This window comes from Aethalodelphis obliquidens, unplaced genomic scaffold, assembly GCF_003676395.1.
Source record: "Aethalodelphis obliquidens isolate GAN/ISIS:26980383/991018 unplaced genomic scaffold, ASM367639v1 scaffold22, whole genome shotgun sequence".
NCBI classification, from domain to species: domain Eukaryota; kingdom Metazoa; phylum Chordata; class Mammalia; order Artiodactyla; family Delphinidae; genus Aethalodelphis; species Aethalodelphis obliquidens.
Genome location: NW_020837966.1, coordinates 6,103,696 through 6,128,739, shown reverse-complemented (window position 1 = coordinate 6,128,739; position 25,044 = coordinate 6,103,696). Strand labels below are relative to the sequence as shown.

The window sequence follows — 25,044 nt, the reverse complement described above, 5'->3', positions numbered from 1 at the left end:
ATTTCTAAGATCTTCCCATACAAGAGTTCAGCTAGTAATTTCCCCTTTCATGTACCGTAACTACTTTTACCCACAGATTTTATCACTCACACCAGGATGCTTCATTCCAGCCTCTAGTGATAGCATGTGGAGTAAAATGGTTTCACCCTGGTTGTTCAAGCACCCTGCTTTGTTTGTCTATGGAATGAAACTGTTATATACACAAAACAGTTCCTCCTACACAGCGTTGTTGTGAGTTCTGAGGATCAAGTGAAATAAGGCACTTATGGAATGTAAGGCACTTATGGAATGTCAGGCGCTTAGAAAGCCCTCAGTAAATCTGATACATTACCAGTTCATGGCCTGGCGTGGCTAAGGCTGCTAAAGAATCGTAATTCTCCTAATTTATAGGATAAATTCATCCCCCACACTCCTACCCAAGGAATAGGACACCTTGGGGAGTGGGATTTTCTAAGCTTTGCAAGGCTTTTCTGCTCACTGTAGCTATTGTTTACCTTTTCTTCTCATCACTTTGCTACAAAACTTTTCCATTGCTTCACTCTTTTATGGTATGACCCAACAGTAGCCTTAAGAACTTCTTTCCTTCATATTCCACCCTAGGAACACCGTATCAGTTTTTCCACAAGGAAATAATCATGGTCAGAACTCAGGGGTACCAAAATGCATTCCTGTTTTTGCTTGCTTTATACTAATTTTTAAAAATATAAAAGGTAATTAAAAGAAGTTATATTAATTTCTTTACATACCCTGCATCCCACTTTGAAGACCACTTTGCTTATTTCATCCATCTGGCAAACATTTTACTGTAAACCTCACTTCCTATAACTGACCTCTGTAGCTTGGCCCTGGTACTGCCTAGAGGGCACCTCTTATAGACTCCGCACATCTCTCTGACGTCAACATCAGCGTTCTAGACTCAGAACCTCTGAGTTCTAGAAACCTCTGTTTCCTGACTACCTTTTCCACTGTTCCATTTGCACTCCTTGCAGAATTAAATTATTGCAGTATTTTTCTCAGTGTAGCAGTGACTTATTTACCACATTTAGTGATATTTTCTCAGTTCCCTTTTAAAATTGTGATTCATCTTTGAAATAATTCATCATTCCTTCTTTTAAACTCTGTTTTCTCTGGACTGCTATGAAATTTCATTCAGTTTGTTTCCTATCTCCCTAATTATTCCTTCAGTAACTAGTCTTTTTCTTGCTCCCCAGAATCAGTTGTGCTCCCAAAGTGTGTGTGTGTGTGTGTGTGTGTGTGTGTGTGCGCGCGTGTGTGTGTGGATATTACTCCCTACTTCTACTCTAGAAGCATTAACCAATACTTCTGTGTAAATAACCCCTATATTTATATCACCATCCTGGCCCTTTCATGAACTCTTGTTCTACAGTTACAACCATGTATTACCTTTCTCTCTCTGAATGTCCCCCTGTTAACTCAGAGTTAATGCAGGTAGACCACCTGAACATAATTTCATAGATTGACACTGATCATAATAGTCGTAATTTGAGAATTACTGTCAGAATGAATATACAGAGTTGACTTACCGTTTCCCATAGATATAGCTATCATATATCTATAGTAGAGAATTCTTTTAGAAATAAATTCATTGTTATAACATTGGAAATTGTATGATCATTGTGACCACTCCCTAAATTTGCTATTGAAAAAATTTTAAATCTATTTATAAGATAATTTATTGACTATGAAACCTTTTCTGCTTTGAACAAGGAGAAAGGTAGGATATAAAAAGCTGAAAGGTACTTACCTGTGTGGAAAGAACTATTTTAAGTATTCACATGTAATGGCTTTTTGATTCCTCAACAATCCTTTGATATAGGTACTCTTTTCCCCATTTTACAGATGAGGAAACTAAGGTACAGAGAGGTTAAGTAACTTGCCTTCAGGTCACATAGGTAATCAGCTGCAAGCGGGGATTTGAATTCAAGAAGTCTGGTTCTAGAGCCATTATTCCTAACCACATGTAAGATGCCTTTCTCATATAGAAATATACAAGGGAAGAAAATTAAAAGTGACCTATAATCTCATTACCAAACAACTCTATTAACATTTCAAAAAATACAAATATTATAAGAATAAAATTAGATAATTCAAACAGCATAAGAACGTCCAAAATGGAAAAAAAATGATATAAACCAAGAAGAATGTCCAAGATAAAATATAAAGGCCTCTCTCTCACTCTCCCTTAAGTCCATCTCACCCAAAGTAACCACTATTAATAGTTCTTTGTGATTGCTTCCATAAAAAGGTGTGTATGTGCTCACACATATGCACCTATATATTTTTTAATTTAACAAAAAGGATCATATTATACATACTGTTGCACAGTTTGTTCTTGCATTTATTTTATCTTGCTGATCTTGCCATAGCACATGTTGATGCATCTCATTATTTTTAACAGTTGTATAAAATTACAATATATGGATGTTTAATAATGGTTTTATTTTTTATTATTTTTAAAATATTTATTTATTTATTTGGCTGTACCGGGTCTTAGTTGCGGCACACAGGATCTCAGTTGTGGCATCAGGCTCTAGTTCCCTGACCAGGGATCGAACCCAGGCCCTCTGAGTTGGGAGCGTGGAGTCTTAACCAGTGGACCACCAGGGAAGTCCCTATAATGTTTTTAACTGGACACTTTAGTTGTTTATATTTTTTCCTCCTAAAAACAATGTTGAATTATAGTCCCACACATATATCTTGGTGAACTTTTGTATTTTTATAAGTTAAATTTTCGTCAGACATTTGTTTTTAAATTATAGAATTACGGAATTGAAAGTAGTCTTCTAAGTGCAAGCTATGACAAAACCATTATTTTGATACAAAAGCAAAAATTTAAAGATATTTATAAGGGGAGTAATAAAAATTCTTAATATTCCAATATCTAGTAATCTTATCAGCATACCTGTTTTTATTTATGAGGTTTTTTCTGGTATTCCCTAGGGTGTTCATCCTGTGGCTCAGGCTGGCAATAAACACGATGAATTCAGTCCCTTAGCGCTGTTTGCTTTCTTTGTGAATCGCTGCAAAGATAATCTTCATGTTGTAGTGGCCTTTAGTCCCATTGGAGATGCCTTTCGAAATTACTTGAGGCAGTTCCCATCCCTCATCAATTGCTGTACCATTGACTGGTTTCAGGTTTGTAATTTGGGGGGGAAGGACAACTAAATCTTTTGGAATTTTGCTGAAATCTTACTCAACCTCTATTAATTTACATTCATCAAGTGTTTCTTGATCACTTACTCTAATGGCAGCACCAGGGACTGGTAAGACTACATGATCCCCAAAAGGAGCTCACACTCTAGACTGGAAGACAAAAAAGGCAGTCAGCAAATGAGCAGTCAACAATTATATAAAAGAGCCATAGTCTTGGTGTGGGAAATGTGTACTTATTAAGGCAGTGACTCTCTGAAATAGGAAAATGAATTCGTTACGTAGAGGAGGGGGTGTATAAGGAACCAGCAGAATGTATTTTATATATACATATATATATATATATATATATACACACACACGTATATGTGTAAAGATATATATATAGAGAGAGATATATTTATCTATCTGTACATATATTTACTATAAGGAATTGGCTCACATGATTATGGAGGCTGACATGTTCCAAGATTTGCAGCTGGCAAGCTGGAGACCCACAAGAGCTGACGGTATGTAGTTCCAGTGTGAAGGCCAGCAAGCTTGAGACCTAGGAAGAAATGATATTTCCATCTGAGTCCAAAGGCAGGAAAAAACTGGTGTTCCCGCTTGAAGGCCATCAGGCAGGAGGAAGTCCCCCTTACCTGAGGGAGCGTCAGCCTTTTTGTTCTATTCAGGCCTTCAACTGATTGGATGAGGCTCACTCACATTAGGGAGAGTAGCCTGCTTTACTCAGTCTGTTCATTTAAATATTGAACCCATCCAAAAATGCACCTCACAGAAACGCCCAGAATAATGTTTGACCAAATATATGGGCACCCTTTGGCCCATAGCAAGTTGACACATAAAATTAACTATCACAAGACGTTAGTACGTGCAAAGGTGGAACAGTGGGGAGAGCATGGCTCATTTGGGCAAATAGTTTGGTATGGCTGACTGGCAATGAGGGCAGCAGAAGTTAAGTTGGAGCTTTAAGTGGGTGCCAGGCTATAAAGGAATTTGTAAATGTGCCTAGGAATTTGGTTTTATCCCAAAGACATTGTGGAGGCATTAACATATGTTTAGCTAATCAATATTTTAGGAATAACCCAAAACACTTGGAGGCTATATGGTGGATGATTTGGAGTGGGGCAAAACAAGAAACAGGAAGACCAACTTGGTGGCAATTTCAGTCATGCCAGCAGCAAATGATGCAGGCCACCACCTCATTTAAACAAGGCAAATCGTCACTGCCTGTGTAAAACCGTTAAGTATTTATGCTCTTGAAAAGGGTAGCTCCTGGTGCCTTCTATTTGTTTGTTTTATGCCTAATAGAATGTGGACTATAGATTGACCCTGGATAATTTCTTTTAAAGATAAATTTCTGATACTAATTTGTTTTATTCTCTCTTGCCTATTTATCAATTGCATGTTTGAAAAACTAATTCTACCCTTTTGAGGATTGCAATATGTTTCAGCTAGTGGATGTTTTAGTGTTTATACAACAATAAAAGCTGTGTGAAACAGTTTTGCTTTATGCAAACTATATCTTAATATTGCTTCCATTAAGTAGCCCCAAACCAGAACCAAACAAACAAATGAACAAAGCCTGTCCAACCATAAGTTTTTCTTTTGTGAAATCTTATAAATACAATTCTACGACTTCTGGATTTTTTTTTTATAACCATGAGGCTTTCTGTTCTGTTATATGTGATTCATACTTGTTGGGGGAAATTTTTTAAAAGGTGGAACTAGGAGTTGCAAATAGATAAGGGAGATTAAGTGGATAACAGAGAGGAACAGAGATTTTATAGTGGAACATTGGGGTTATAGAACCTGTGTCAGGGGCGCTGATGGCATTGTTTGGGGCCTGGCTCTTTTAAACTCAGGAAGTGAGTGTAAACCACTGTGTCACATAGTCAGGAAGTCATTGACTTTTTGGATAGATCTCTGTTCTCCCAAGTAGGGTGTACTCTCACCAGAGGTGCCAAAACAACTCAGAGGATAACGGAAGGATTTACTGGAATATTCGCTTTTGTATGAAATATTTCACATGGATTAACATTGACACCCTTGCTCAGTTTGTACGTCAAGTGGCCATGTGTCACAGATGGTATGCAAGGTACCCTGAGGGATTCCTGCAATGAACTAAAAATTGAAGATACATAATGCAGTTGTATGTGGATAGTAAGAGAATGTCATAAACCAGTAGCAGCTAGCTCAAGCTCTGTGTCAGCTACATTATAAGGCAAAAACAATGACTACTTAACAAGATCTGGTAAGACATTGGTAAAAACAAATTTAAGCAGGCTATTTGGAATATGGATTTATATCAACTGTTTAAATAATAAAGGTTATCCCCAGGGTGTGTCGTGACTTGCAGTATTAGCTTATGATAGTGTGGTTACCTATCAACAGCCATTTTCTACCGACTCCATCTTTGCTGACAGAATTCTGATTTTGTTTGGGAAATCACTATCCATGTAGCCATGTATAATAGGGATTCATTCCTGGTCGGTCTAAGTCAGCATTGGTGCTCTCACTCCTCTTACTGTTGACCATTTTACACATGAGCCTGTTCATGACCCATTGCTTGCCAATGGATCTGGATTTAAAGTCTGCCAGGGAGCTTTTGGGAGAAGCTTTCTCAGTATAAAAAGAGTTACATGATCGGAAAAGTCATATGACACTTATTTTGGCATTTTACAAAAATTCATTTATCTTAATAATCTTTAGATACCTCTTTTGAGGTTTAAAAAATATATATTAGTACAGTAATAACATATGCATATAATCTGTTAATAAGTATGTGCACACTGGTAGTATGTGCTTAAAACTTTTTTTTACTAATAGGGTGCTTGATCAAAAAAGTTTGACTTTTACCGGGATAGAGGGCCAGACACTGAAAAAATTGATCTTAAAATGCATATTGTCTACTATAAAGAAAAAAATTATAAGCATCTTGTTGAATCTAAATGAAATGAAGTTTGGAAAATACTCTAATGAGAAAATGGAGATTAATTACTCATTTAACATAAATTATTTCACTGAATAAATATTTCAAGTATTTATTTGACAAGAACTGTTTTAGGCACTGAAGATACCAGCAGTGAGGAAGAAGTCCTTGCTTTTGTGGACTTTACATTTTAGTGGTGAGTCAGGGAGACAGACAAAAACAAATAAATATATATGTCAGATATTGGTAAGTGCTAAGAAAAAATTCAGGATAATGGAAAGAGTAATGAGGGAAGGAATGCTGTTTTAGAAAGAGTGCATTGGGAAGACCTTCCTGGTAAATTGGCATTTGCACAGAGATGTGAAAGAGTGAACCACATGGAGGTCTAGGTGGGGAGGGTTCTAGTCAGAGGGACGGCAAATCCAATGGCCCAGAGGCAGAAGCACACTTGGTATATTCTAGGAAAAGCAAAGGAACCATTTCACTGAGATGGGGAATACTGGAAGAAAAGTGAATTTGTGGGGAAGAAAATCAAATGTTCAACTTTGGATGTTATAACAGGTAGGAATTATAATGGGCTGCTAGTAACAGAAACCCAAACTAAACACATAGGTTTTTTTTCTTTTCCTCTGTCATATAGAAAAAAAATTGAAGGTAAGCAGACTGGGACTTTTGTGACTTAACAAAGTCATCAGAATCCCATGTTCTTCTTTTTTTTTTTTTTTTTTTTTGCTGTACGCAGGCCTCTCACTGTTGTGGCCTCTCCCGTTGCGGAGCACAGGCTCCGGACGCACAGGCCCAGTGGCCACGGCCCACGGGCCCAGCCGCTCCGCGGCACACGGGATCCTCCCGGACCAGGCACGAACCCACGTCCCCTGCATTGGCAGGCGGACTCTCAACCACTGCGCCACCAGGGAAGCCCCCCATGTTCTTCTTTACTATCCTTAGCATGTGGTTTCCATCTTCAGAGTCATCATATGGTCTAATGTGGCTGCTAGATCTCCAGCTTTCACATCTGTGCTACAGAAACGAAGTAGAATAATGGAAAGTAGGGCAAAAAGGACCCATGCCAGCTCTATGTAACTCTCTAGAGAGCTTGCTTATATGTCATTATTTACTCTGAATTGCAAAGGAGTCTAGGAAATGTGGTGTTATACCTGGGCATATTGCTATCTAGAATAAAATTGGAGTCCTAAGGAAAGGGGGCTGATAGGTATTAGGAGAGCAACTAAGCAGCCTGTGCCATTGTCCTACTAAATTTGGGGTGCCTACTAGATGTCCAAGTGGAAGAGTTAGGGAAGCAGTGTAGTATATCTTTGATATGTAAATTATTATCTACCTTTCCTTTATATTGCGTTATCTTTAATTTTACTGTATAAAATATTTATTAGATCTTTCATTGTGCCCTTAGTCCCCCTAATTCTATTTTCCCTATTAAGGTTTTAATTTTCTCAACCCCAAATTCTTCTCACACAGGAAGACAATTTATATAACTGAAGTGTGACTAATCATCTTAACTTTTATTTGCTTTTCGTTTTCTTATTTTTAGCCATGGCCCGAAGACGCTCTTGAACTTGTAGCTGTGAAATTCTTAGAAACACTGGAGCTTACTGAAGTTGAACGACGAGAGATAGTTCCAATCTGCAAACACTTTCACACTTCCATTATGCATCTTTCAGAAAGGTTAATATTAATAAATTTTACAATAATGCCTTGTATTTTAAAGCATCTTTTTTTGTGAAAGCCCAAAATTTTAATAAGATTTCTATGGCTTCTAAGTCTCTCCAATCATTTAATTAGTTAAGACTTGTAAGTAATAGAAAGCTACTTGATCTAGGTTTCACAAAGAGAGGAATTCATTACAAAGATACAGGGATACCTTACAAAGTTTAAGGGAAAGAATACAGCTGTATCTTAGAAGTGACTGGAAGCAGGAGTTAAAAAGCCACCACAAACCCAGAAATGCTTTTTCTCTGTTTCTCATCCCTGTTTCTCTTGGGGCATCTGCTTTCTTCTTTCTCTTTACAGACTGAATTTTTTACTTCCCAGTATATATGGAGGAAACTGTGTGCCTCTCGATTCTCAATTTTACTTCTTGCAATTCCAGCTGTAGCAGAGATTGATTGGCTGTTTCCAGCTCTCTATTCCCAATTTATTCCAAAATATGATTAGCCTTGTTTGTGTCCAGTGCCCAATCCTGCTCTGATCTGCTGTGGTTATGGTGGCAGGTTTCACAGAACAAACATTGCTCTTGGGGCACTGGTTGGAAGTTCTCAGACAAGGAGGGAGATGGTTGGTGGGCTGTGGATGCCTTAAAAGTATAAGTTTTACCTCTGTTCATCTCTGAGATCCTCATTTCAAAGATGCTCATAGTATATTGCCAGAGTTTTACAGCCAGCTAGCATGTTTGGCTTGGACAGTTAACACCAATCAGTGGGCTCTAGTCTACATACTTGCCGTGAAACATCATTGCATCCATTGTTTTTATGTGTATGGGTAGTAGTCTTATATTTCTGGCCAAACCCTGTTCAACCAACATGTGACATGTGTGCAAGGAATGATGACTCATTCTTGCTATGCTATCTGCAGTCCCCTTTCCTACTATACTTTTGTACAGTATCTTGGGTCTCTTAGATCCTCCTGGCATATGAAACATGTAAAAAGACCTACCTATATCTTTCTTGCTATAGTTCTCTTTTGAGACATATCTTTGTTGATTTGTGCTTTTTAACTACACCATTGATATTTTGTAGACTAGAAATTAGGAAATGGTTCTGTGTAAAATTCTAGGATTTTGTAAACTTCAAGTATTCAGCAGCCTCTGAATAAAATTAACCTTTATTCTTAAATGTTTGTTGTTAATGCTATGTCGAATTTACTTCTTACTCTGTAAAACCCATTACTTATAGTAAGATATGCTATCTGCCTCTCTTTTAGGTTCTTGCACACATTAGGACGACATAACTATGTTACTGCTACTTCTTACCTTGAACTTATTGCCTCATTTCGACAGCTTTTGACTAAGAGGCAACAAGCTGTAATGGAAGCAAAACAGCGATATGTGAATGGACTTGACAAATTAGCTTTTGCTGAGTCTCAGGTAAATTTGAGGAGCTGCTCAAATGGTAATACATAATGGGAAATAGAAGAGCTATAATTTATTGAGAATATATTATGTGCCAGGTACTGTGTTATGTGCTTCATGTGCATTCCTTCAATTATTCCTCATAACAACTCCATGAGGTAGACACTTTTATGATCCTCATTTTACAGATGAGTAAAGTGAATTTTACAGAAGTTCACTGAGTTTCCCAGACCACACAGACTCAAATACACCCAGTTTTATTCTTAATTTTTTGGCATTTGGAGAGAATATAATGTCAGGGTTGACTTTTTATTGTAATAGCTGGTTAAATATAAGATTGGGTTTTTTTTTAAATGAGTCAAGTGCTAGTAATACTTATTAGTATTATTTCAACATAGGCAACAGAGTGTTGGGGTGGTCTGGACGCACTGTATACCAGGCACATAGTATAACAGGGATAGCCCGAGCTGCTACCTTTTTTCTACCTGATTTTCTTCCTCAACAACTGCATTCTTCCACTGCCCTGTCATACTCAAGGAAGATAAAGTCTTTTGTGAAGAAAACTGGCCACACTCTCATGGTTTTGTTTATCATGTAAAGAACTGGAAAAAAAAAGTTAAGGTTTTCTGTCCCCAGTACCTTATGATACATTTAAGTTTCAATTTTCTCTGTTTGGCTTCCGTAGCTATTGTAGTTATGGAGACTAATGACAAATTGTTTACTTAGGTTGGTGAAATGAAAATAGAGCTTGTTCAGTTACAGCCCAAATTGGAGGAAGCTAAAATTGAAAATGCACATATGATGCAGGTAAAGTATCCTGAATTTTTAAAAACTGATGTCAGAGGACAATTGAAATATGTAAAATCAGCCTTGAAAATAAGCCTTAATTTTTTTGCCACTAGATCTTAGGGATGTTACCCTTTTCAGTTGACTCATTGGGTTCTGTGTGGTTTCTGTTGTTTTTGAAGAGAGATGGGGAGCCCATTACCAAATTAGGTCACGTGTATTTACATTTCTCCTCATTTTATCCTTCAAAATGATATGTCGGATTCCCTAATCTTCAAATGTTCTTTTGTCTCTAGGATAGAGAAAGCATTAGGATGTTTAAGGAAATGTCTTTATTTTTTTCTTTCTTTTCTTTAGATTATTGAGAAAGAATCTGCACAAGTGGAAGCAAAAAGAGAGTTTGTGAAATTTGATGAAGAGATAGCCAGCGGAAAGGCTGAAGAAGCCCAAGCTCTGAAAAATGAGTGTGAAAGTGATCTAGCTGAGGCGATTCCAGCTTTGGAAGCAGCTCTGTCTGCACTGGATACACTAAAGGCGAGTGTTTGAATTAGCTTGTGTTTCATCAACAAAGTAAAACTGCATAGAGACACTTGGTTAATTCGGTGTAGTTCACTTTCAGTGGGTGGTATTATATTTTTTTTGTCCAGTCAAATGAAACTTGACTCTTAACAATTCCTTTTTGCTATACTGTTATCTTATATTTTTTGCTTTTCATATATTATTTATAATTTTCATTCAGGATATTCCAGTGGGAATGGAATAATCTCCAAGAGGCCACAGTGGTTCTGTACATGGACCAGGAGGCATATGTTAAATAGAATGTTGAGCTACCTTTCTGCAGCCTTCTGGACATGCATGTACAGCAAAACCTAAAGATCATTTCCAATATAGATGTGGGTCACACCTGTCTGCATTACACTATGTTGTGTATGACTCTACAGGGTCTTTAGGCAAAACCAGAATAACCTCACCAAACAGAGCAGAGAGACCAGCTTCTGTTGACTAGGGAGGCCCAGTGTAGTATGGAAGTTCAGGATATTCAGACCCCATTCTTTGCCTTTTTTCCTAATCAATGCCCTAACTCAGGGGTCCCCAGCCCCCAGGCCGTAGACCGCTACTGGTCCGCAGCCTGTTAGGAATGTGGCCGCACAGCAGAAGGTGAGCAGCGGGCAGGCGAAGCTTCATCTGCCGATCTGCATCGGTCGCATTACCGCCTGAACCATGGCTTGCAGTATCAACTGAACCATCCCCCGGCCACACTCCACCCCTCATCTGTGCAAAAATAGTCTTCCATGAAACCGGTCCCTGGTGCCAGAAAGTTTAGGGACCGCTACAACTTTCACATAAGTTACCTGACAAGATGGTGAGCTCAACCTATCAGTAATTCAGCATCTTCAGGATCAAACTCTATATCTGATTTTCAGTTATATCAGACTTGTAGTTGTAAGACTTAAGATTGTGTTAGGTCATTTATATTTAGAAACTGTCACTGTGCTGTGAACCAGGAATTTAACCAGAATTTTAATATTAAAATTCTGAGCTTATTATTTTCTTCATGTCTGCTCTCTGTCACATTTAAAAGCCACATTCTACCCAGTAGTCTTTATTCATTCTCTCCTTAGACGTTTATCACAGGAGCCAATCATTTTGACAAAGTTTGTTTTTAATAGACACTCCATTCTAGACGACCATGAGCATGAATTTAGGTAACTTTTATCACTGTGTACCATGGACTTTCAGTACTGTATCCTCTGATACTCACAGGATTCTTGATGCCTTTAAACACCACCAGTTCAAGTTATCAGTATCAGGTTTCCCTTTCAGTTGTTTGTACCCTTCCTAGTATCAAATACTGTATTATAGAAAAGAGTTAGGGTTCAGTTGCAGAGAAGTGAATTGACTATTTACTGTTAGCAGAGATTCTTTAGGGAATTTTATAAATAAATTACAGAATTCTTGGAAGAGCTAAGTAAATAGATTCTAGGCCGAGCTGCCAGGAATGACTCACAAAGCTAAACTGAGGCACTAATCTACCAGAGGAATGATCCCTCTGAGTTGGAAGCCTGCAGAGCCTTCTTACAGAGCCATATTGCCTCCACCATAATCCATATCAGCAAAACAGATGCCTCGTGCCCTGCAAGTCTCCTCACTTATTCATTCTGAATTCTAGTATCACTCAAGTGATCTGATGGTAGGACCTAACGACCTCCCACAACTCTAGCTGCATGGGAAACTAAGATAAATTTTTAGCTTTCCAGCAATTGCAAGGGTAGTCAGAAGGATACTGGAGTGGATAATAACTAACTGAATCAGTTGTGTCTGTCGTAATAATATATACCTTTTTAGAAAATAAGTTTGGAATTGGAATTTACCTCTTCTTTCATTTTTGGTGGGTAAAGCTAACATGTAAGCAAATATAGAATTAAGTCTTTATTTAACTTAGGGTTATTAACGTGGATTCCATGTGTGGGCTTGGCATGTGACTATATAAAAATTTTGTGCATGTGCGCAAAAATATTTTCTCTGGAATATTCTTAGCTGTCACCATATTCTCATAAGGACCTATGAACTCTCAAACACTTGGGAGCCATTGGTTTACTGTACTTAAGTTCTCTTTTGTTAATTCTTTCATAACCATGCAAAGCAAAAAACAATTAGTTTCAAATGAAAATTTATGCTTTTATTATTCTCCAACATTATTTTTGAAACTCTTATTATTTAAAAGTAGGCTATTCTGAAGATACCCTGTTTTCTTTTTATTTAGCCAGCTGACATTACAATTGTGAAGTCAATGAAGAATCCTCCATCTGGTGTTAAACTAGTTATGGCAGCTGTTTGTGTTATGAAAGATATAAAACCAGAAAAAGTTTCGGATCCTTCAGGAACTGGAGGCAAGGTAATAACTAGACACAGATTTATATCATATTCATGAATGTACAGAACACTGTACAGCAACTATTATCAAATTAAATGTCAACAGTACCCAGTTCAGGGAAGACATATTGTTTTCCAGATTATATGTATCCTAGATAAAGCTAAGGCAGTATAGCATCAGAAAAATGTAGTTCCGGTTGTTTCCATCTCCTTTTCTGTCTATGCGGAATTCCCCACTGTCATGGGGTGGGGTTGAATGAACAGTGAGACACCTGTGCTTTTTCAGCTAAGAGTCCCAAGAATGTGATATGGTTATATAGGTGTTTCTGAGCATTCAAAAAATTCTGCTGTTAAGCAGTACAGTGACATTGTTAAAAGCATTTGCTCTGGAGCCAGAATGTCTATATTCAGAAATTCTGACCCTCCTAGCAATGTGACCCTGGGGACGATGCTTAACCTCTGTGGAACTCTGTAAAAAGAGGATTGTCATAGTACCTGCCTCACAAAGTTAATGCAAGGATTAGATTAGTTAATACATATAAAGCTCTTACGTATAAGGCCTTATAAACAGTAACCTGTTTATAATAATAAATATTACACATTTATTACTAAATGTTAGTTGTTGTTATTACAATTATTATTCAAAGGTATCTCCCTTAAAAAAGATGGTGTAACATCTATCCTAAACTAAATTTATAGACTTATTTTCTTTTCAGGTTTTTACAATACCTAGGTTTGAATTCCTGAATTGGAGAATTGGGATTTTTTTTTTTGGCCATTCTATCCTTCGTTGACATAATAAAGATAAAGAAAATAAATAGGCTCTTACCTTAACAAGTTATTCTCACGCACACACAGATAGACATACACATACACCCCATCAGGCTTCTGAAATTAATAAAAAGAATGTTCAGCTACTTATTTAACACCTTTTATTAGCACAAGTACCATGTGCTTTATCTTATAACTGACAGAGCAGTGTATAATCTTTGTCTTTCTGCTTTCTCTTCTTTATTCCACTTGGGAAGTCTAGGTAGGTGAGGAGATTTTCTATAAGAAAAATATTTGCTACCTGTTTTAGTCCATTTGGGCTACTATAACAAGTTACCACAGATAGGGGTGGCTTATAAACAACAAAAATTTATTTCTCACACTTGTGGAGGCTGGGAAGTCCAAAATCAAGACTACAGTAGATTCAGTGTCTGGTGAGGGTTCACTTCCCGATTTATAGACTACCATCTCTTTGTTGTGTCCTCACATAGTGGATGGGTGAGGGACCTCTCTGAGGTCTATTTCTCACACCAAAGACCACCTCCCAAAGACCCCACCTCCAAATACTATTATACTGGGGAGTAGGCTTCAGCATACGAATTTGGGGAAAGGACACAAACTTTCAGTCTATGGCACTACCTTTCTGGTTTGAAAGTCAAGATTAATGGAAAATAAAAGTTGAAATTAAAAAAATGTATTTTCTTATATGAAAATTGTGATGGTGTTTTTACCAGCTGCTTTTCTTAAGTTTTCTAAAGAGAAATAATCATATCTTTTGCCTTCTAATGTTTAATTTTTAATAATAAAGTCAATATATAAGTTCATATACATATTTTAAATATTTGATATGCTTAACATGTTCTCAGGGAGAGAAGTCTCTTTATTTCATTTCCAAGGAGATGTAGGTTTATATTTTGAAAGTACAGTGTATAGTTTCTCTGGATTAATATATCTTAAACCTCAAGAAGAAAAGTTTTATATCAAGCATATTTAATTGCACATCTAATAAGTTTCCATAAATTTTATTTATAGATATTAGATTACTGGGGACCTAGCAAAAAACTTCTGGGAGATATGAATTTCCTAAGAGATTTGAGAGAATATGACAAGGACAACATTCCGGTGAGTTTCATTGGATTTTTTCTACAAATGTAATTTTGCCAAGATGTATAAAATCTTTAACATTTTGCAATATTATATAAAACGTAAGAAGATAGTCTGTCTTTAGAATTAAGATAATAAATAAATGAATATTATATTTATTAATGACTATTATGAATTCTCATAATACATAAAACTTCTCCTCTTTCAGACCATCAAAAGTCATTGAATAAATTACTGTTTTAGTGTATTATTGACATGAAAGAGTTCTTCAAGTGCCTTATAATAGTTTATTTCTTAATAAATTGGATATATAAATTTGTGAGGTAAAAAAGTATAGTTGTTTTTCATCCAAACTTCTATTTATTTATGTTTAATTGTTCTTCCTTATTTCCATATGTTTTCCCAAACTACACAAGTCTTTTAATTTTTTTGGAAGAAATACCTTGTTTCACTATCTGTAATAAGTTTGCATATTTTGCTCACAAATATGACTGCTACAATTATGCTTATTTTAAAAATATCTCAAAGTACTCACCTTGGTTTTTAAAGGCAACATAACTTTTTTATATACTTTTTTTTTTACTGTGTATGATTAATTTTTCATCTATGGTTGCGTGATATATGTTGAAATCTTAAGATCTAAATCTTTGTTTTATAGGTGACTGTTATGCAGAAGATTCGTGGTGAATACTTAACAAACCCTGAATTTGATCCCCCTAAGGTTGCTAAAGCTTCCTCTGCAGCTGAGGGTCTGTGTAAGTGGATCATGGCTATGGAAGTGTATGACCGAGTTGCAAAGGTATTTTGAGGATCAGCACATCCATTTTGTGTTGAAATATTCCCATAAGTTAAAATTTATGCCGATATTTACTAGTTAAGAAGTTTCTAAAAGTGATACCACAAAGAATTTGTCCTGCTGCAGCATAATCATCAGACATTAACTGAGTATCTAGTACATGAAGAGAATACTTATGTGTGACATAACCTGTTTGGGACTAGTGTAAGTGAGAGCAGGGATGATCATTGGAGTTGGCCAGACTGACCTATAGCTACAGGGACCTGGGGCAAAAGAGAATTAAGTTTTATGAAGGGACTGCAGAAGCAAAGAAAAATCCAAAACACCAAGGGCAAAGTGGCAGATTAAAATCTTGATGCAAAGGTCAGAAGTAAGAAATTCCAGTAGGGTTAAGAGGCAGAGCGTGGAATCAAGCCATGGCATGCAGTGATAGGGAGTCTTTTTTGGAGTACCCACTGAGGCCAAATTCCTGGGAGAGCCGAGAATGGTTAAGAGCATTTTGTAAATTTGACTAGCAAAGGACCAAGGAAACACTGGCCTTGTCCTCAGGAGCTTGCAGAATTCTACCAAGGGGAGCAGGAAATATAAATAAAAATACCCATGGAAATACATGATAGCATGTGCTTAGAACAACCTCAGAGTGTAGGATGAGTGATCAGGCTGTAATGATTGAGAAGATATTCTTAATAAGGTATATGTACCTGTAGAGAGGTACAGACTGTGACTGTAAATTTCAGGGGAGTAGACTTTTATACACCTGTTAAAGAAATAAAATTAATTTTTTTAATAAATTCACTTTATTTTTATTTATTTTTGGCTGCGCGCAGGCTCTCTGTAGTTGCGGCGAGTGGGGGCTACTCTTTGTTGCGGTGCGCAGGCTTCTCACTGCGGTGGCTTCTCTTGTTGTGGCACATGGGCTCAGTAGTTGTGGCTCATGGGCTCTAGAGTGCAGGCTCAGCAGCTGTGGCGCACAGGCCTAGTTGCTCCGTGGCATGTGGGATCTTCCTGGACCAGGGCTCGAACCCATGTCCCCTGCATTGGCAGGCAGATTCTTAACCACAGCGCCACCAGGGAAGCCCTAAAATTAATTTTAATGGATGTTCTTCCATTTGAACATCTCGTCCCTCCCCATAGTAATCTCAGCAGGTCGGCAAGCTCTCAACTCAGCTAATTAACACATGTGGAATCTTCTGGATCCTTTCTATAAAGCTGAGAATCTAAGGTATTCAGGTTGTTTTCTGACTTTCCACTCTACACCTCCACACTGCTATTTTAATTCTGATGCACCTGTCTCATGTTTTTATGGAGGGGTTGAAGGGAGATATCCAGCAAGGTCTTCTCCAAAGTCCAAAGTAGAAAGTGGAGCTTCCTAATTCAATATCTGATCCTTTCATTATTATTATTTTTTTGTCTGCACTGGGTCTTGGTTGCTGTGTGCAGGCTTTCTCTAATTGCAGTGAGTGGGGGCTACTATTCGTTGCAGTTCACAGGCTTCTCATTGCAGTGGCTTCTCTTGTTGCGGGGCAGGGGCTCTAGGCACACAGGCTTCAGTAGTTGTGGTTCGTGAGCTCTAGAGAGCAGACTCAGTAGTTGTGGTGCGGCTTAGTTGCTCTGTGGCATTTGGGATCTTTCCAGACCAGGGCTCGAACCTGTGTCCCCTACATTAGCAGGAGGATTCTTTTTTTTTTTTTTTTTTTTTTGCAGTATGCGGGCCTGTCACTGCTGTGGCCTCTCCCGTTGCGGAGCACAGGCTCTGGACGTGCAGGCTTAGCGGCCATGGCTCACGGGCCTAGCCGCTCCGCGGCATGTGGGATCTTCCCAGTCTGGGGCATGAACCCGTGTCCCCTGCATCGGCAGGCGGACTCTCAACCACTGCGCCACCAGGGGAGCCTGGCAGGAGGATTCTTAACCACTGCACTACCAGGGGAGCCCCAATATCCGATTCTTTGCCTCACTCTTCCTCTTACCCTTCAGCTCATTCACGGCAATGTACCAGAAGACTTAGGTCTCCCTTCTTTCAAATGGACATATGCTCTCTTTGGTCATCTTGTAAATTCCTTCTACTGGTGGCTTATAGTACACTCTGATCAAGTTGGCCGAACCCATTCTTGATATATTGATACTAATGAGCATAATAAAATAAGAAATTTAGAAAATTCTTTTTCTCTCAACAAAGTGTCACTTTTCAAGATTTGTTGAGGAAAATTCAGTTTTGGTAGTGAAGCTGAACACCGAGACTTTATTTCTCTTTGTATTACTGCTACTGTCTTAATCCCCTCAAGGCAAATGTAAGCCTCAGCTGACTGGGAAGACATTGAGAATTTCCAAGCTGACTTGGAAATGGCAAAAAAAAAAAAAAAAAAAAAAAAAAGCACTTTCATGTATTTTTAAGCATTTGTAACTCCTGTTACATGTTTTTCTATTTTTTTTGCAGCAGTTGAATGGCAACTTCTCATTATTTTGCTATATATTATGCTATTCTTGCTACATATTATGACATTTTTATTAGTCCAGAATAACTTGCCTATTTTATAGATAACTGTTTGCTAGTCCAGAATGATTTTATATATTTTATAAGACATAGAAATATATTTTACTTTTCTGCATATAAAAATATGATGTAAGATTTAAGGCATTTAAAATTTGTATAATTCATTGTTATGTGATAAATGTATTTATAATCATAAATAAACATTTAAAATTCATAATATCTATAAAGGATTATGTCGATTGTCAGTTTTATATAGTACACATTATAGCTGCATATATTGTTCCCAAACAGGTAGTGGCTCCTAAGAAAGCCCGCTTAACAGAAGCTCAGAAGTCCTTAGCTGAGACAATGGAGCTTTTGAATCAAAAGAGAGCAGAACTAGCAGAAGTAGAACATCATCTGGAAAATTTACAAGCAACATTTCTTGAGAAAACTGAGGAAAAGGCTCGTTTAGAAGACCAGGTGGAACTCTGTGCTAAGAAACTTGAAAGAGCCTCAAAACTAATTGGAGGACTAGGTGGAGAAAAATCAAGGTCAGATTTCTACTCCTTTTAACAATATTTTACAAGGTCGGGCTTGAATATGTGACTTTCTTTGGATATTTATTATGATTACTGATTTTTAAATGGCTGGTTGAGATTGTGGGACTTTCTATAAAGTACCTGGCTAAGCTTCTCCTAACAGAATATCAATGTCAAGGATGGTGTTTGCAACTTGCTTTCAAATGTTAAAAAAGAGAGAGAGAGAGAGAGAGAGAAAGAAGCAAATAAAACAAATGGTAATTTTTAAGTGGTGAGTATGTGGGTGATCATTGTGCAATTCTTTCCAATTTTATGTACGTTAAAATTTTTCATAATAAAATGGGAGGGAGTAGTGGATATATGGTTCATTTTGTTAAATTTATTTCGGATAACTGACTTGATACAACAAAGCCAGTTAGCTTTATTTTAATCTATTTATTTGTACTGGCCAGCCAACTATCATAGTTATTAACTACATTTGTTGACTGAATAGCATGATAAAGTTACATACTTTTGATAATACTTTGTAAGGTAGATTGGATGGTTTTGTAATGCACTTTTTATTGTAAAGGTTTCATTAAATGCAAAAAAATATCAACCTTAGCATTAGTATGTCAGCTGCTATACAACTTAAATGTAATTTTTGGTAATGAATTGCAAATGTTCCTATGTTTTTCAGGAACAAATAGCAGGGCCACTAGACCAAATCATCCTGATTAAAATTATTAGACAAAATGCTGGTGGTTTTTTTGTTTTGCTTATTCTGAAAGAACAAGTCGTGTAAGAAATACCTAATATTCTAATAATCAAAGGTAGATTATCATTTGTATAACATAGATATATATTATAGCATGTTAGAGCTAGAAGGGACCCAACCTCCTTGCTTATAGATAAGCAAGTGCCCAACATTTCATGGCATTTTGTTATAGAGTTTGGACTAGAAGCCCCTAGCCCTTTCAATTACTATCATAGATCATTCTCTATGATGAGGCTATTTTGCCTTTGATTAATCTCCCAGATGGTCTCAAGCTGCAGATGACCTTCAGATAGTATATGAAAATTTGACTGGTGATGTCTTAGTATCAGCAGGAGTAATAGCCTACCTTGGTGCTTTCACTGCTGGCTTTCGACAAACATGTACAGAAGATTGGAGCATGTTGTGCAAGGTAATGGTTTTATATTTCATAAGTTTCTTTATATAGAACACTTAAAGTATGTGTTGGGGTATCTGGGGGGAAAAGATGATAATAAAAACAGAGAAGGGGAGAAATGACTGAAAATATGGGGTTTTTCTTTTTTTCTTCTTGTTTGATCAGTAAAATACTTCCATAGTCCAACTTTCCTTTCAGTTTTCTTTTTGTTCTTTAGAATTATTAAACAATATCTAATAACAAATCAGTATTTTAATGTTAACAATATTTCAATCAACAAGACAAGAGAAAACATCAAAAGAAATTTGTTTATTTCTTACAGCAAAAAAAAATCCCATGTTCAGAGGAGTTCTCATTGAGTAAGACCCTGGGTGATCCAGTAAAAATTAGAGCTTGGAATATTGCTGGATTGCCTACAGATACTTTCTCCATAGACAATGGAGTGATTGTTAATAACTCCAGGCGTTGGTAAGGAACATAAAGTATTTATTTTTCAATTATTTTATTTTAAGGTTTTCAAATATAGAGAAAAGTTGAAAGGATTTTAAAGTGCCTGTATAGCTACTACTTCCTAGATCCTACAATTAACATTTTATTATTCTTATCTATCCCTCTATCCATCCATCAACTCATCCTTTTTCATGTATTTCAACATATGTTGCAGACATGGATCTACTTCCTTCCAAATACTTCAGCATGCATACCATTAACTAAAGTTCAATATTTGTTTTTTTTTTTCTTTTGAGGTAAAATTTACATACAATGAAATACACAAAACTTAAAACTATACCATTCAATGAGTTCTAACAAAAGTATGCACTTGTGCAACCCAAACCTCTGTCAAGGTATAAAACATTCTCTTTTGTCCCTTCCCAGTAAATCCCCACCCTCATCCCATAGGAGATTATTATTCTGATTATTTTCCATCACAGGTTAGTTTTGCCTATTCTAGAACTTCATATAAATGGAATCATACTGTATGTAGTCTTTTGTATAAGGCTTTTTCCACACAGCATAATCTTACTAATTTTTGTGCTGAGTAGTATTCCATTACATGACTTTATAACTTTATGCATTTTCCTGTTGACGGACACTTGGGCTGTTGGCAGGTTTTGGCTATTCAATGTATTTATTTTAACTAGGTATTTCTACCCATTTTCATGATACTATAACAATAATTTATGCAATTTCATGTATATTTTTCAACACTATCACTGATAGTGTGATAACTATATGAGTTTTCCAAATGGTTTTTATTGTTATCCTTTTATTTATATCACTTTCAAAAACTTGGGAAATTACTCTCATCTGAGAAATAGTTTCCTATAAATGGTTATTTAGTCATGTTGTCATCTAATTTAAGTCTTTTCTTGGGATCTTATGTCAAATATACGATAATATACGTATATGATAGATACGTATATTATATATGATAATATACGATATGATAGATACTATTGAGTTCTTATATTCTTGAGGTACTTTGTAAGTGCCTTATATCCTCACAAATTCCTATGAGTTAGTTCTTATTATTCCATTTTACAGATGAGACGACTGAGGCCCACAGTGATTTACTAATTTGAAATGTAGTGAGATAACTGAGCTAGTAAATGGTGGAGTAAGAATTTGAACCCAGGCAATTTAACTTCCAAATCCTTGTTCTTATTTATTATGTTAAGTGAAATGTGGAATAGGGTATCCCATTTGCTACCTTTATAACTGTAATGGAAATTTCAGTCTTCTTTTGGGATATAAGATACATTAAAGATACAAGGAAATCTTACATTCTAAAAGTTTGAGGTATTGTTTATTATATTCTTTGGAAAACTTACTAGATACTTCAAGATGTCTAAGTCTCCTTTATACTGATAGTATCATTTTACTGAAATACTGATGTATGTGTTTTGAGTGCTTATCCACTCAAAATTTTACTTGAGAGTGAACATCCTTAGGTTGAAACTTCTAGGCAATTAGTAAAATTTATTACAATCCGAGGAAGTGTAATTAGCTATTCCAGAAAATGTGTTCTCTTGTAAAGCAGGGCAAGTTCTATTTAACAGAATATTTGACCCTGAGTATTCTGTTTTAGAACCCTTTTCTATGCATTTGGTGGCCATTCAGATTTTTTAAATTGCAGTTCAAAAATGCTATTAGGATATCTATAAGGCTTAACTGAAATCCAGGGAAACCAGAGGTTTCAGGATTGTATGTAAATTGAAGAAAACAATCTGTCATTTTCTGGCAGAAAGATGACTCTTCTAATACAGTAATATTTCAATGGTGTTACTCCTTTCTACCTGTTATTTTTGGACTGTCTGGTCAATAAGTCATGGACTGGGTCAGTTCTGAGGGATGAGTCTCCATCCTTATAGACCAGACTTCACTTCTTGCCAGTTGGGACCAATGTGTTCATCTATGGCTATCATCCTTCTGGACACTGTAAGTGACCACAGAGGCTTAATCTCTTCTCTCTGCCTCCTAACAGCAGAACCCAGTAATGTAACTAATGTTCACTCTTTTGGCTACTCACTTTAGAGTATCTTAAGTGTACCTCAGAGAAAAGTTGAGCCAGTAGGCTTTTGTAATGAAAATACCAATGAAAATTGGTATCTCTCCCAATCAGTCTCAATCTCTCCCTCTGTCTCTCTTTCTCTCCCTCACTGTAGGACCTATTTTCTGTGTTTTTCTCTGTGCAGCTGCTTCATTGGTCTGTCTCTGATTATATGCTGATTCTGTTCTTCTGTACACATGGCCATTCCCTAATGAAGCCTTAGTTCCTAAGTTCACAAAACACATCAGTTGAATAATATACATTAACCAGAACCATTAAGTACAAGTTCAAATTCCCATGAGAGAAAAATCTGATTAGTTTAGTGTGGGACAAATATCCATACTAGGTCTTGTCGCCTATGGCTGGGGGCCAAGCCATTGTAGTAACACACATGAGTAGGTCAAGAATATAGTTCTCAGAAACAGAGTCGTGAACTGGGAAAGCAGTTCACAGTTAGAACCCTGTTGCTTGCTTCTTTTTGCATCTTTGGATGTGATGAAAGGTAAGGATCTAATTTTATTTATTTATTTGATAATGATAACCATTTACCCCAGCAGCATTTATTGAGTTATTCTTCCTTTCCTCACTGATTTGTAATGCTATCTTTGTCCCTTCAGTCTTTCGTTTAGTAAGGACTTGTGAATTGGTCTGAAAATGTCTTTGTTTTTCTCCTCACTTTATTTTTTCTTTAATTTTATGTCAGGTTTATTGAGATATGATATATACAATAAAATTCACCCTTTTTAGGTGCAGTGTTTTATGAATTTTGATTAAGGCCTATGGTCATATGATCCCTGCCACAATCAAGATGCAGAACATTACCAACCATTTGAAGCTTTTAAATGGGAGGGATTACATGACTTTTTTTCTGTTTTTTAAAATAGAGATATAATTGATATAATTCTCACTTGTAATCAGAGTATTTAGATCAGTTATACTTAATGGAATTATTGATACATTTAGATTTAACTCTACTGTCTTACAAGTTCTTTTCTGTTTGTCTCATCTGTTCTTTGTTCCTTTTATCTTCTTTTTCCACCTGGCTTTGGATTAATTGAATTTTTTTATGATTCCATCTTATCTCCACTATTTGCTTGTTGGTTATATATTCCCTATTTTAAGTGTTTGCTCTAGAGTTTACAATACACATCTTTAGTTTCTGAATACTTTCAGATAGCAATATACTGCTACACATATAGTATAAGAATCTTTCAACAGTATAGTTCCAATGTCTCTCTCCTATTTATTGTGCTGTTATTGTATATTTTATTTTTCATATGTCATAAATCCCACAATACATTGTTACTATTTTTGCTTTAGACAGTAATTATGTTAGGGTGCTTAAATATAAGAAAAATGTCTTTTATGTTTATGTTCATTTTTGGACTTTTTGATTGTTTTTTTCTTTTTTGGCCTTGTGGTGGCACGGCTTACAAGATCTTAGTTCCCTAACCAGGGATTGAACCTGGGTCACAGCAGTGAAAGAACCAAGCCCTAACCACTGGGATGCCAGGGAATGCCCTTAGACTTCTTCATTTCTTTATGTTTCTATCTATTTTCATATTTCTTCTGCCTGACAAATATTTTTCAGCACTTCCTGAGTACAGGTCTATTGGCAATTAATTCATTTAGCTTTTTTTCTTTATTTCATCTTCATTTTGAAAGATATTGTTTGCTGGGTTTAGAATTCTGAGTTGACAGTTTTTTGGATTCTTTTGGTTTTCCTTTTTTCCTTTAAAGATGTCACTGCATACCATGGAGTGCCACCAGGGAAGCCCCTTGCATACTTTTTTTTTTTTTTTTTTTTTTTTGCGGTACACGGTTGTGGACTCTCTGGTTGTGGAGCACAGGCTCCAGACGCGAAGGCTCAGCGGCCCTGGCTCACAGGCCTAGCTGCTCCGCCGCATATAGGATCTTCCCGTACCGGGGCACAAACCCGTGTCCTCTGCATCGGCAGGCGGATCTCAACCACTGCGCCACCAGGGAAGCCCCCCCTTGCTTACTTTTTAACCACAATGAAAATACTTACTCTTCTGCTTTATTATCGTTTACTAATACAACACTGGCTACTGGCTACTTAACAGCAAAGCTTTGTTTTCCCCAAAATTACTACCTCTGTCAGAAGCATAGATTGATAATGCTTTTTTCTTCAGACTGCCCAAAGATCTCAAATGTAGATGAGCATTACTTTCATACCTACAGTCATGTACATACAGAATACAAATAACTTGGCATGGTGTTATTTCTCTGATGGACACAACTCAATTTTCCAATTGTATTTGTAATACAGAAAGTTGTATTAAGTAGAAGTTGGATTTCTTTTAGAATAAACAGGATCTCTAATTATTGGATTGCTGAGAACATTGATTTAGGTTTTACCAAGAATATTGATAGGCGTTAAAAATCTTAATTGACAGAAATAGTTACTTTTTGCAGGGGAATGAACAAATACCATATTTTTCCAATAATAAGGATATGTAAGGAAGAAAAAATGTCCCTTTAAACAGGGCCTTGAAAGGTACTAAAAGCATCTAGTCTAATTACTAGACAACTTTTAAGCAATTGTGTGCAAAATAACTTTCTCATTTCCGGAACACTTTTCCTCTGTTTGCTATGATAGCAAAAGTAAATTTTAACTAGTGTTTGTACTTTTTTGTGCTTTCAATAAGATTTCAGCACAGTTTGAGCAGAGAAAGAAAACAACCAGTCAGCTAGTATTGGATTGTTTTGTTTTTTGGAAAGGAAAGAAAATAAAAGAACAAAGTTATCTGGGAGTAGTTGATTAAAGAGCTTATTTTTAGGCAAAGGGAA

The 25,044-nt window shown here is 36.5% G+C and overlaps 1 protein-coding gene across 1 annotated transcript in view; it reads left to right on the top strand.

The window, feature by feature from the left end:
- The window catches only part of DNAH12 (dynein axonemal heavy chain 12), a 236,187-nt gene that overhangs the window by 168,458 nt on the left and 42,685 nt on the right, over positions 1 to 25,044 (top strand). Inside the window, exons 46-56 of the mRNA XM_027121150.1 lie at positions 2,962 to 3,156; positions 7,653 to 7,786; positions 9,041 to 9,203; positions 9,915 to 9,995; positions 10,332 to 10,508; positions 12,739 to 12,870; positions 14,652 to 14,741; positions 15,382 to 15,522; positions 18,302 to 18,543; positions 19,550 to 19,697; positions 20,005 to 20,150. Coding sequence (XP_026976951.1) covers positions 2,962 to 3,156; positions 7,653 to 7,786; positions 9,041 to 9,203; positions 9,915 to 9,995; positions 10,332 to 10,508; positions 12,739 to 12,870; positions 14,652 to 14,741; positions 15,382 to 15,522; positions 18,302 to 18,543; positions 19,550 to 19,697; positions 20,005 to 20,150 — 1,649 coding nt within the window. The remainder of the gene's footprint in view (positions 1 to 2,961; positions 3,157 to 7,652; positions 7,787 to 9,040; positions 9,204 to 9,914; positions 9,996 to 10,331; positions 10,509 to 12,738; positions 12,871 to 14,651; positions 14,742 to 15,381; positions 15,523 to 18,301; positions 18,544 to 19,549; positions 19,698 to 20,004; positions 20,151 to 25,044) is intronic.